The 12385-nt window shown below is 34.9% G+C and overlaps 1 protein-coding gene across 2 annotated transcripts in view; it reads left to right on the forward strand.

Annotated features, from left to right (window-relative positions):
- The window catches only part of COL11A1 (collagen type XI alpha 1 chain), a 257545-nt gene that overhangs the window by 178865 nt on the left and 66295 nt on the right, over positions 1–12385 (forward strand). For both annotated transcript variants that reach the window (XM_049880227.1, XM_049880228.1), the window contains one exon: positions 7899–8006. In XM_049880227.1, the coding sequence (XP_049736184.1) occupies positions 7899–8006 (108 nt within the window). The remainder of the gene's footprint in view (positions 1–7898; positions 8007–12385) is intronic.

The following is a 12385-nucleotide window of genomic DNA, read 5'->3' on the forward strand; positions in this document are numbered from 1 at the left end:
GTGGCCCTTTCTGTGTCTTGGGCTAATATTTTCCTTATGTTTTTAGTGTTTTTCATTCTCATTTACACCAGGTGGGCTTGGTTTTCTTTTCTTTTTTTGGTTTAAGTTGGGACCAATTGATGCATCTTACATAACTGCAGGCTAGCTTTTAAGACCCCAGACACCAGTCACCAAAGTGGGATGCAGAACATTTTCTTAATAAACTTTGTCATGCCAATTGGCCTAGATGTCCCCAGAAACCATGGTCCCGAGACCCCCACCCCTGCTATTCAGTTTCTTGAAGTGTTTAGTTATATTCAGGAAACTTAGCTTTTGGTTTAGTTCAGTTGTGTTGACTTCCCCCGTATTGTGTGTAGTCCTTCCATTCACCTAAGCTTATTCTTATCACCTACCAAGTTAGTGCATACCCCTCTCCCTCCCTTCCCATCCTCGTAACCATCAAAGAATGTTTTCTTCTGTATTTAAGCATTTTCTTGAGTTCTTATAATAGTGGTCTCATATAATGTTTGTCCTTTTATGACTGATTAATTTCACTCAGCATAATGCCTTCCTGATTCACCCGTGTTATGTGATGTTTTGCGGATTCATCCTTGTTCTTTATCATTTCGTAATATTTCATTGTATGAACATACTAATATTTGTTTATCCATTTATCTGTTGACGGGCACCTCGGTTGTTTCCATCATTTTACTATTATGAATGGTGCTGCAGTGAACATGGGTACACATATATCTATTCTTGTGACGGTTCTTATTTCTCTAGGATATATTCCAAGGAGTGGGATTGCTGGATCGTATGGTAGTTCTATTTCTAGCTTTTTAAGGAAACACCAAATTGATTTCCAAAGTGGTTGTCCCATTTTACATTCCCACCAGCAGTGTTTAAGTGTTCCAATCTCTCCACAACCTCTCCAACATTTATTATTTTGTGTTTTTGGATTAATGCTAGTCTTGTTGGGGTGAGGTGCTATCTCATTGTAGTTTTGATTTGCATGTCTCTAATGGCTAATGATAGTGAACAATTCCTCATTTATCCGTTAGCTGTCTGAATGTCTTTGGTGAAGTGCCTGTTCATATCCATAGCTCATTTTTTAAATCGGGTTACCTGTCCTTTTGTTGTTGAGGCTTTGTTGTATCTTATATATGTTAGAGCTTAGATTCTGATCGGATATGTCGTAGCCAAAAATATTTCTCAGTCTGTAGGTTGTCTTTTTACTCTTTTGGTGAAGTCTTTTGAAGAGCATAAGTGTTTAATTTTTAGGAGCTCCCAGTTGTCTAGTTTCTCTTCTGGTGTGTGTGCATTGTTAGTAATGTTTTGTATTCTGTCTATGTCATGTGTTAGGGCTCCTAGTGTTGTCCCTATTTTTTCTTCCATGATCTTTATCATTTTAGATTTTATGTTTAGGTCTTTGATCCATTTTGAGTAATTTTTGTGCATGGTGTGAGTTATGGGTCTTGTTTCATATTTTTGGAGATGGATATCCAGTTATGCCAGCACCATTTGTTAAAGAGAGTGTCTTTTCCCCAATTAATGGACTTTGGCCTTTGTCAAATAACAGCTGCTCATAGTGAATGAATTTACATCTGGATTCTCAATTCTGTTCCATTGGTCTATGTATCTGTTGTACTACTACCAGGCTGTTTTGACTACTGTGGCAGTATAATAGGTTCTAAAATCAGATAGTGTGAGGCCTCCACTTTGTTCTTCATTAATGCTTTACTTCTCCGGAGCCTCTGACCTTTCCATATGAAGTTGGTGATTTGTTTCTCTATCTCATTAAAAAATACCATTGGAAATTGGATCGGGATTCCATAGTATCTGTAGATCGCTTTGGGTAGAATAGACGTTTTCACAATGTTGAGTCTTACTATCCATGAGAAATGTATGTTTTTCCACTTACGTAGGTCTCTTTTGGTTTCTTGTAGTAGTGTCTTGTAGTTTTCTTTGCATAGATCTTTTATGTCTCTGGTAAGATTTATTCCTAAGTATTTTATCTTCTTGGGGGCTACTGTAAATGCTATTAATTTGGTGATTTCCTCTTTGAGGTTCTCTTTTTTGGTGTAGAGGAATCCAACTGATTTTTGTATGTTTAGCTAGTATCCCAATACTCTGCTGAAATCTTCTATTAGTTCCAGTAGTTTTTTGTGGGTTCTTTAGGGTTTTCTGTGTATAAGATCATATTATCAGCAAATAGGGATAATTTTACTTCTTCCTTACCAATTTGGATGCCTTTTATTTCTTCTTCTAGTCTAATTGCTCTGGCTAGGACCTCCAACACAGTGTAGAATAAGAGTGGTGATAAAGGACATCCTTGACTGGTTCTTGTTCTGAAGGGAAATGCTTTCAGACTCTCTCCATTTAGGATGATGTTGGCTGTTAGCTTTGTTTGAATGTCTTTTATTATATTGAGGAATTTCCCTTCTATTTCTATTTAGCAGAGAGTTTTTATCATGAATAGGTGTTGGACTTTGTCAAATGCCTTTTCTGCATCAATCGATAAGATCATGTGGTTTTTGTCTTTTGTTTTATTTATGTGATAGATTACATTGATTGTTTTTCTAATGTTGAACCATCCCTGCATACCTGGTATGAATCCCACTTGGTCATGGTGAATTATTTTTTTGATATGTTGTTGAATTCTACTGGCTAGAGTTTTGTTGAGGATTTTTGCATCCATGTTCATGATGGATACTGGTTTGTAATTTTCTTTTTTTGTGGTGTGTTTACCTGGTTTTAGTATCAGGGTTATGCTGGCTTCATCAGAATGAGTTTGGAAATATTCCATGTTTTTCCATGCTCCAAAATACCTTTAGTTGTAGTGGTGTTAACTCTTCTCTGAAAGTTTGGCAGAATTCTTCATGAAGCCATCAGGGCCAGGGCTTTTTTTCTATTGGGAGTTTTTTAATTACCTCTTCAATCTTTTCTTTTGTCATAGGTTTATTTAGTTGTTCTACCTCTGTTTGTGTTAGTTTTTTTTTTTGTTTTTTACCTCTGTTTGTGTTAGTTTAGGTAGGTGGTGTGTTTCTAGAAATTTGTCCATTTCCTCTAGGTTTTCAAATTTGTTAGAGCACAATTTTTCATAGTATTCTGTTATGACTCTTTTCATTTCAGTTGGGTGTGTTGTAATATCGCCCATCTTATTTCTTATTCAGGTTATTTGCTTCATCTCCTACTTTTCTTTTGTCACTTTGGCCAGTGGTTTATCAATTTTGTTGATCTTTTCAAAGAACCAGTTTTGGTCTTGTTAACTTTTTCAATTGTTTTCCTATCTTGTATTTCATTTAATTCTGTTCTTATTTTTATTATTTCCTTTCTTTTGGTGACCAAGGGCTTTTTGCTCTTCTCTTTCTATTTGTTCGAGTGGTAGCAATTAATGTTTTGATATTGGCCCTTTCTTCTTTTTGGATGTATACATTTATTGCTATAAGTTGATCTCTGTGTCCCAAACATTCTGGTGGGATGTATTTTCACTCTCAGTTGAGTCTGTGAATGTTTTTATTCCCTCCTTAATTTTTTCTACAACCCAGTAGTTTGCGAGCAAGGCGTTGTTCAGTTCCCATGTGTTTGATTTTTTTTTTTCTTTTTCTGTTATTGATTTCTTCTTTTATGGCTTTATGGTCAGAAGAGATGCTTTGTAATATTTTGATGCTTTGGGTTCTGTTAAGGCTTCCTTTATGGCCTAATAAATGGTTTATTCTGGAGAATGTTCCATGTGCATTGGAAAAGAAAGTGTACTTCACTGCTGTTGGGTGGAGTGTTCTGTATATGTCTATGAGGTCAAGTTGGTTGATTGTTGCATTTAGACCTTCGATGTCTTTATTGAGCTTCTTTCTGGATGTTCTATCTTTCACCGAAAGTGGTGTGTTGAAGCCTCCTACTATTTTGGAGCTGTCTATTTTTCTTTTCAGTGCTGTTAGAGTTTGTTTTATATATTTTGGAGCTCTGTCATTGGGTGTGTAAATATTTATTATGGTTGTGTCCCCCTGTTTTATTGACCTTTTAATGATTATATAGTTTCCTTCCATATCCTTTATAGTAGATTTAAATTTAAAATCTATTTTGTCAGAGATTAGTATTGCCACTCCTCCTCTTATTGTCGTTTGCCTGATGTATATATTTTTTCCATCCTTTGAGTTTTAGTTTGTGTCTTTAAGTCTAAGGTGTGTCTCTTGTAGGCAGCATATAGATGGGTTGTGTTTTTTTATCCTTTCTGCCACTCTCTGTCTCTTTATTGGTGCATTTAGTCCATTTACACTCATCATAGTTACTGATAGTTAAGAGTTTAGTGCTGCCATTTTGATGCATTTTTTTGTGTGTATGTTGTTGACAGTTTATTTGTTCCACTTAGTTTTCTTGCTGAGTCATTTTTCTTTATGCGTTTTCTTTTCATCTTAAGGTAACATATGTCTCTTTTAATTTTGATACTATAGCTTGTAAGGAAAGTACACATTCAATTGATGCTCTCCAACAAATTTAGAGACTTCTTAGTTGACTGCACATGCATACCTTTTTTCCTCCTAAATTGTTAACTTTCATCATACTCATATAATTTATTTTAAAAAATACAGAATTCTAATTTTTTATGTCCCTAAATGTATTATTACTATTATTTATATTATATTTATTTAAATGCATGCAGTAAATATTTTCTGCTTTTGGAAATATTAATGATAAGATCAGGGATATATCTGCGAGACAAAATTCAGAATGGCAAATGTTATTTTAATTTATCTAGAACATACTGATTGAACACCGACAGCATTATAGTAGACTATGTGAGGACTATTTAGAAGGATGTGACTCGATGGCACTGGGTTATCATGTTTCAAATTCTCAGAGTATTACAGTTTTTTGGTAGGATGGTAGATAACTTGAGCCTGAAGAATGGCTGGAATTTGAATAGTACATGAGAGGACCAAAAACTTTCAAAATGAGGAGATAAGTGTGATTAAGTATTCAGAGGCAAAGACTGCATTAAGGTTAAGGTGAAAAGTCAGGTTAGGCACATTTTGTTAGAGGAAGAGTGAGAAATATATTTTATGAGAAAATAATTTTCACATTAGAACGCTAAAATGTAAAGCAAGCCAAAAACTGTGAGTATGTGCATGCACTTATTTTTCTGAGAAGACCAAACAAAAGTATATTCTCAAAAAGATGCATGAACCAAAACTATTTCAGAATTCTGCCTAGATAAGAAGGAAACCTTTCATGTCAGAGGTATAACAGGTCGAAAATCCATTAGTGTCTCAGTGGTGTGATCTATGGATTAGTTTTCAAAACTGAAAATAATTATGTGTTGTTATTATTGTTGAGAAACAATAAATTTGTAAACCATAAGGACACAACATAAGGACACAACAAAAATTGTAATAACTTTTATGGCAAAGTTTGTATGAAGTAAATAAATGATGGAAAATGACTCTTTGGACAAAGGAGATGAAGGCCCCTGTAAAGTGTTTTAAGCTTTCTCATTTTAGAGAGTGTTCAACCAATGGTAAGCTTGTTCTGATAGAAGTGACCTTAATTGCCCACATTTCTTCTATCTATTAACCACACAATATGTATGAATTATGTGGGTAGAAGCCATCTGACAGAAAAAAAAAAAAATAAATTCTATTTATGAAGTAGTCAGTACTGTAGGAAAAAAAAAAAAAAACAATTATGTAGTGTATCAGGTCACATCAGCTAGACCCTGAGCTTTAAGGTCTTTACCTGAAAAAATATGCAAATCATACAGGAACGAAAGTGCATAATATATCCAAAGTACTTAGCACAGTAATGATTAAGTAGTAGGCTCATTACTTGCAGAATTGTAAGTTCTCTAAATATTACCCCTTCCCTCCCCCACCACCTTCTTGTGATTCTTCACTTTTTCTTCCAGTCTCATAGCTGTTAACCACAACATAGCCTACTGTGATACCTTCTTCAGGTCATGTTTAGACAGTTGGGAGTTTAGATTTAAAAGAGAAATTAGAAAGATATCATGGCCTGAGAGATCAAAACTGCATCTCTTCTTGTATAGCTAATTGCAAATAAAATAGTTCGACACTAGAGAGAAATATTTCTGATTCGGTAGCACTAATCAGCAGTGATCCTCTTCTGAGGTTTTGCAAGTGAAATGTTAAAACAAAAATGTAATATATTTACCTTGGATGCCCATTAATCCTTGATAAATTTGCATCTCAAAAAAATGATGATTTCTATTTAGGGATATTAATGTTAACCTGAATGAAACGGAATAACTCTGGTTACATTTTATGTTGACTTTCGTTGAGCATTGTCATATTCTTTTCAGTTTTTTAGAGCTGTACTTCTTAAGCATAAAACATTTAGACAACTCTATTTTTTTTTTCTTTTTTTTTGTACTGGTCTCTTATCAACAAACATCTGCCACCTGGACTAACAGCTATACCACTTGTGGTTGGCCCTTTTTCATATAAATATTTTAATATTATTAAATTATAAAGAAGATATGTTGACAGAAGTGTAGGTATTTATTATCTAAAAGACATGAACTGCAGTTTTCTTGTGTAACAGTAGCTTCCTCTTTAGAATTTGGAATATTTGGTTGGTTTTTAAAAGTTTACTACTCACCCATCCCTTCTTTAAATCATTATTATGCAATATGAAGAACATTTCATGGGTTTGTTTTTTAAACATCTGCTTATAGCCCCAACATGCCACTTTTTGTCTATATGAAGTTTAAATTTCACAATTCCTTTTACCCATAATTTGGTAACCCCCCCCCCTCAAAAAAAAACTATTGCCTTTGAGTCAATTCCGGCTCATAACAACCTATAGGTTGGAGTTGAACTGTCCCAGAGGGTTTCCAAGGAGCGGCTGATGGATTTGAACTGCGGACCTTTTGGTTAGCAGCCATAGCTCTTAACCACTTATTTCTGTCTCCTAAGTTTAAGATGGAGCTCTGGTGGTGAAGTGATTAAGAGTTCAGGCTGCTAACCAAAAGGTCGGCAGTCCGAATCCATCATCAGCATCTTGGAAACCCTATGGGGCAGTTCTACTCTGTCCTACAGAGTGCTATGAGTCCCAGTCGAATCAAGGACACACAAGTTTCAGATATTCAATAATTAAGAAAAGACTAAAACAGTGGTTCAGTTAGTCCTAAAAAAGAAAATGAGAAACCAAATCACTTTTTCTTATATTACTTTTATATTATCCTCTATAGTCTCAACTTTATATTTCCTCCATTTATTTTAGTTGCTTCAACATTCAGATAGCTGACCAACTAAAAAAGTAGTCAGTCTATATAGCTTGTGGTTTAATCAGAAAAAAATGAGTCAGGGAATTAAGTAGTGAATTTTACTTGCAATCCTTTTTATTGAATGACTATTTCAATACAATTGCATAAGTAGTGAATTTAAAGAAATTCTAAGTTGAGAGCCACTGGGAGTCATTGACATCCTCGCTTTTGGAGAAAGCACAGGGTATAGAATCTAAGAGGAACAGCTCTTCCCACTGTTTGACTAATGAAATTTTTAGCCACTATACTAAGCAGTTACTGAGGTTAGGATTGATTGATGAGAGAAATATCAAAATTGTATAGGAGGTATTTATTAAATATATGTTTTGTAAAGCATTGTGAAAAATTGTGAACAGTTAAATGAAAAAAGATAACTTTTGAAAATGTTAAATTTATACAAATTTGAAATATTTTTCCTCCCATCAATATTTCCTAACCTTAATTTCTGCTTAATATTAAGGCTAAAAATTTATTTGTCATATAGTTAATACAACTGTTCCTCTTTGAGAGCTTACAATTGTCTAAAAGTTACTTTGGCATTATTTGCTAGACTGGAAGTTTCCACTGTTAAGTGATTGTTAAACAGTCTCTCTCTTTCCATCACTAATAGTAAAGTATTTCTTTTCTCATGTACCAGGGTTCACCAGGAGAACGTGGATCAGCAGGTACAGCTGGCCCAATTGGTTTGCCAGGGCGTCCAGGACCCCAGGGTCCTCCTGGTCCAGCTGGAGAGAAAGGTGCTCCTGTAAGTAATTTCAAGGAGAAAATATATTATACTGCTACCCTGTAAAAGTTATTACTTTTCATTCAAGAATATTAGGTCTCCATACCCCATTGCATTCCTGTTGCAGATGTGCCCGGCATATAAACATACTTCTTTTTATATTTATAGTAGAGAAAATTTCAAATTCAATTAAAGGAGATGACATTTTTCCACACTTTATGAAACCTGTGAGGGAGTTGGATATTATTAATGTAAAAAAGTGTTCTGATTTTGCTTCTTTTAAAATATAAAATTGGAGTTTTGATTAAAACTATACCATGCTGCTTTATATTAGAAAAGTGTGAACTCTTCATTCCTGTTGCAGTATAACTTCATTTCCAATCATTTCCATAGACTGTAAATGAAACCCGTAGATAGTGGCTGCCCATCTCCTGTAATTTGGGCTTTGATTTACAGTGAGTGGAATGGAAAACATCTGACCAATTATTTCATCTTATCTTTATTGAATTTTTAAAATTTATATTTAAGGGATTACAGACTATTCTATTCATTGAGTTTAGGTTTCATTCTCAGGATCTTTCCTCCAGCATTTAATTTAATCATATTAATTAAAAAAAGAAAAAAAAAATCTCTCCTTTCTCCAAGATTATAACACAACATCATTTAGCAAATGTAGGTAAGAATTGCTGGCCATAATACACCAAAATGTTTAAGTTGAATAATTTTATATACACATAAGTCTTGACATATAGAATTCAGTTTAAGCCTATGATTTTCAAATACTTTTTTATCGCTAAGATTTCTCTTTCAGCAAGTGGATTGCTCTCATTGTCCAGGTATTTTCTCTCATCATTTTGTCTATGCTATTACTCAAGTGTTTCCAAATTTTTTAAAATTATTTTCTATAATCCATTACCTGTCAGAAATCAGTTAGAATGTTTGAATGGGGCCATTTCACAGTGGATAGAATTTTTGGGTGTCATAAAAAGCACCTTTAATATGCTGAGAATTTTTAAAGCAATATTTATTTCCTACTAAGTAAATTTGTTGAAAATTTAATAGCACTTCATTTTAGATATTATTTTCTGAGACATTAATGATAAGCAACTGGGAAAAGATTCATCTTTATTTCCTTTTGCAATTTTTACAATTTCCAACCAAACTCAGAAACTAAAGGTTTACCCAAACAACTTTGTCGTATACTAGGCACCAGGAAGGGTTAGGAAAAAAAAAAGGTAGGGCCATTTCAAACAAGTTTATTAAAAAATCCAGGGTGCCTGTATCTTGGCACCACACAATCAAAGGTGAATATGGAAAGAAGGGATATACATTGCTTTTTATACAAACTGAGAATATAACAATTACAGAATTTAAGAGTTATGTGAAGATAATATATTGAATGATGAGTTTTAAAAAGTGGATAAATACCTTGACTTTATGAAGAAGTAAAATACTGAAAATGGAGAGTATGGAAAAGCATTTAAAATGATTATAAGAAAAGAATTTGCATGAGAAATTATTAATGGAAGATCTTATAAGTGCTAGGATTTGGGCCTGAGTTTTGTTGGTGATCCATTATGGCTATGGAAAGGAAAAGGAAATGCCCTGCTCACTCCTTCTCCTTCATTACTCCCTCCCCCAAGCATGTTCATTCAATTGTTATTTCATTCAACAAATAGTTATTGAAAATAAAGCTGACACTGTATTAGGCAGGTTTTTTTTTTTTAGGGAAGTGTCTACTCAGGTACAATATCATAAAATGGAAATAAAAGTGTTGAGTGAATGTGCGTGTCTTAGGGCTCTCTAGAGAAACAGAACAAGTTAGAGAGACAGAGAGAGAGGGAGAGGGAGAGAGGAGAGAAATTGTCATACTTGAAGGAATTAGCTCACACGATTTTGGGCTTGGCAAATCCAAAGTCCTTAGGTTAGCCTGGTGACTGCTGCAGGCTTGCATCCCAAGATCCATAGGTCAGGCAACCTACAGAGTAAAAAGAGAGTTCTGCCAAAATATCTATTTATAGTCTGGAGGCAAAACACACCCTAAGGAAACTCCCTTTTAACTTATGGATTGATTACATTATGGGTGGTCATTACATTACATTACGTTAACTCATGGAACAACAATTAGACTAGTGTTTGGGTTAACTACTGGCACATGAAATTAACCATCATATTACCCATAAGCTTCTATTCAGAGGCCTAAAAAACTAATTGAAACACCTGCTAAATGTTAAGTGGACTTTTACCTGTCCCTGAACCCCAATCTAAAGTTTGGGTCTTAAAAGCTATGAGCATCTGTGTGTTACAAAAATGCTATGCGATTATTAGCAAGTTTAGGCTTGCATGAAGGAAGAGAAACAAGAGATAGAGCCCGTGGAAGGCAAGTCCTTGGCCCTCTTAGCCACTCACTAGATGCTTGGAAGAGAGAAAGCGAAACACAAGCACCATAAGTTGTTGTCGCCTTGGTGTCAGCACCCAGCTCATGATGACCCCAAGCACAACAGAACTAAACTGTGCCTGGTTCTGCACCATCCCCATGGTCAGTTGTGGATTGGATTGTTGTGATTCACGGGATTTTCTTTGGCTGATTTTGGGGAGTAGATCACTACACCTTTATTCCTAGTTCATCTTAGGAAGCTGTGCTGAAATCTGTTCAGCATTATACCAGTATGAAAGCCTCCACTGACAGATGGTTGGTGGCTGCCCTTGAGGTGCATTGGTTAGGAATTGAACCTGAATACCCCCTATACAAAACAAGAATTCTACCACTGAACCACCACTGTCCAATAAATATCCATATGACCTATCTATGGCAATAACGGTGGCCCAATCAGCATCTCCATGTTTAGATCAATCAGATTGTTTGGGGAATGAGGGCTGTAAAGCAGGTAAAGAGAAGGGAGCTCCTCCACTCACCGTATTAACAGAAATATTTTGTTGGGGAGAATGATTTTGAAAGAAAACCATTAACTGTGTTGAGGTACTTAAGGCAGGGATTACAGATAGGAAGCTATGTTAATAATGCATCTGTGTTACAGGCAGTTGCAGAAATGGAAAGAAAGTATTAGATTCAATACATAGAGAAAATCAGGTTCCAACCATAAATAGCATTCAGCAATTGGAGTGGGGGTATAAGAAAGCATAGACTCCAAATAATACTTTATAATTTCAAGCATGTGTGTATATAATCCAGACAGAATGAACCGTACTGGGATTTTAAATCTTGGATTCATTTAAAATAAAAGTGGTGTTTGACACCATGTTATTAAATTCCTTTGTGGTGTAATGGTGAAGGAAGACAACCAAGGTCTTGATCTATGTTTAGAGAGAATAATGGGTGGGAGGTCTGAAAGGATCCAATGAGAGAGAGGGAGAGAGAGAGAGAAAGAGAGCCACGAGTGATAGAAAAATATCTAGGGGCACACTGTCACATAGGCCAAGAGAGAAAAGAGTCTCCTTCGTTGAAGGTGGCAAAAGACAAAGGATACTAAGAGGTGAAAAAAAAGAGATTGTTACTTGGTCAGCTGGGCATTTGTGACTTTCAAATAATTACAGTGGGGCTCAAAGAGAAAGAGATGAGAAGGGAGTGGAGTTGGTAGATAAGGATCACCTCAAATATTAGCCATGGAGACACAAGTGTGGGGCAGCAGGTGAAAGCACTAATAGGATAGACTACATTACTTCTTATTAATTATTATTGATTATTGTATTATGTGTTTATTGACCTATTTTACAAATAAATTACAAATAATAGGAAGCTAAGAGATTCAGAGCTGCTGACTTGAAGCCAGTCTAAATGAATTAGGAGCTCACTCCTATCATTTATTTAGTTGATGATTTTGACTAAGTTATTTCACATCTCAATAAAGCAGATGAGGATCTGTGTTCTCATCTTTAAAAAAAGATAGCCACAGTATTTTGTGAGATTTAAATGAAGTTATATTTCTAAAACAGTTTGCAGAATGGTGATAATAAAGTGTTTAATGAATAATAGGTGTTATTATTATTATCAGGGTATGAACCAGAGCTTTCATAAAGAAGAATGAATTAATAACCAGAAAATAAATAGCTTTCGAGTGAAGAGGGTTAGATAGATTCTCTGAATTGTAGTAATAATTGAGTATGTAGGTATGGTCTAAATACAAGACCATGCCAAGTCAAGTGGGAATGTGTAGCCAATTCTATCAACTTTTTCGAAGGTAAGATTTAGTTATGTGTATAAGTGGGTAGGTAGAAGTGGTGACATAAAGACCGACTGCTTATGGAGAGGTGGGTATTTCCAGTAGTCATGTTATGTTGTGGGCCAGAAGATACATAATGGAGGAAGAGTTATGTCATCTTGAAGAGTTATAAATGAAGAATCTAAATTTAGACTGATGCAAAGAAATGGAAAGACTTTT

The sequence above is a fragment of the Elephas maximus genome, chromosome 3, assembly GCF_024166365.1.
Source record: "Elephas maximus indicus isolate mEleMax1 chromosome 3, mEleMax1 primary haplotype, whole genome shotgun sequence".
NCBI lineage: Eukaryota > Metazoa > Chordata > Mammalia > Proboscidea > Elephantidae > Elephas > Elephas maximus.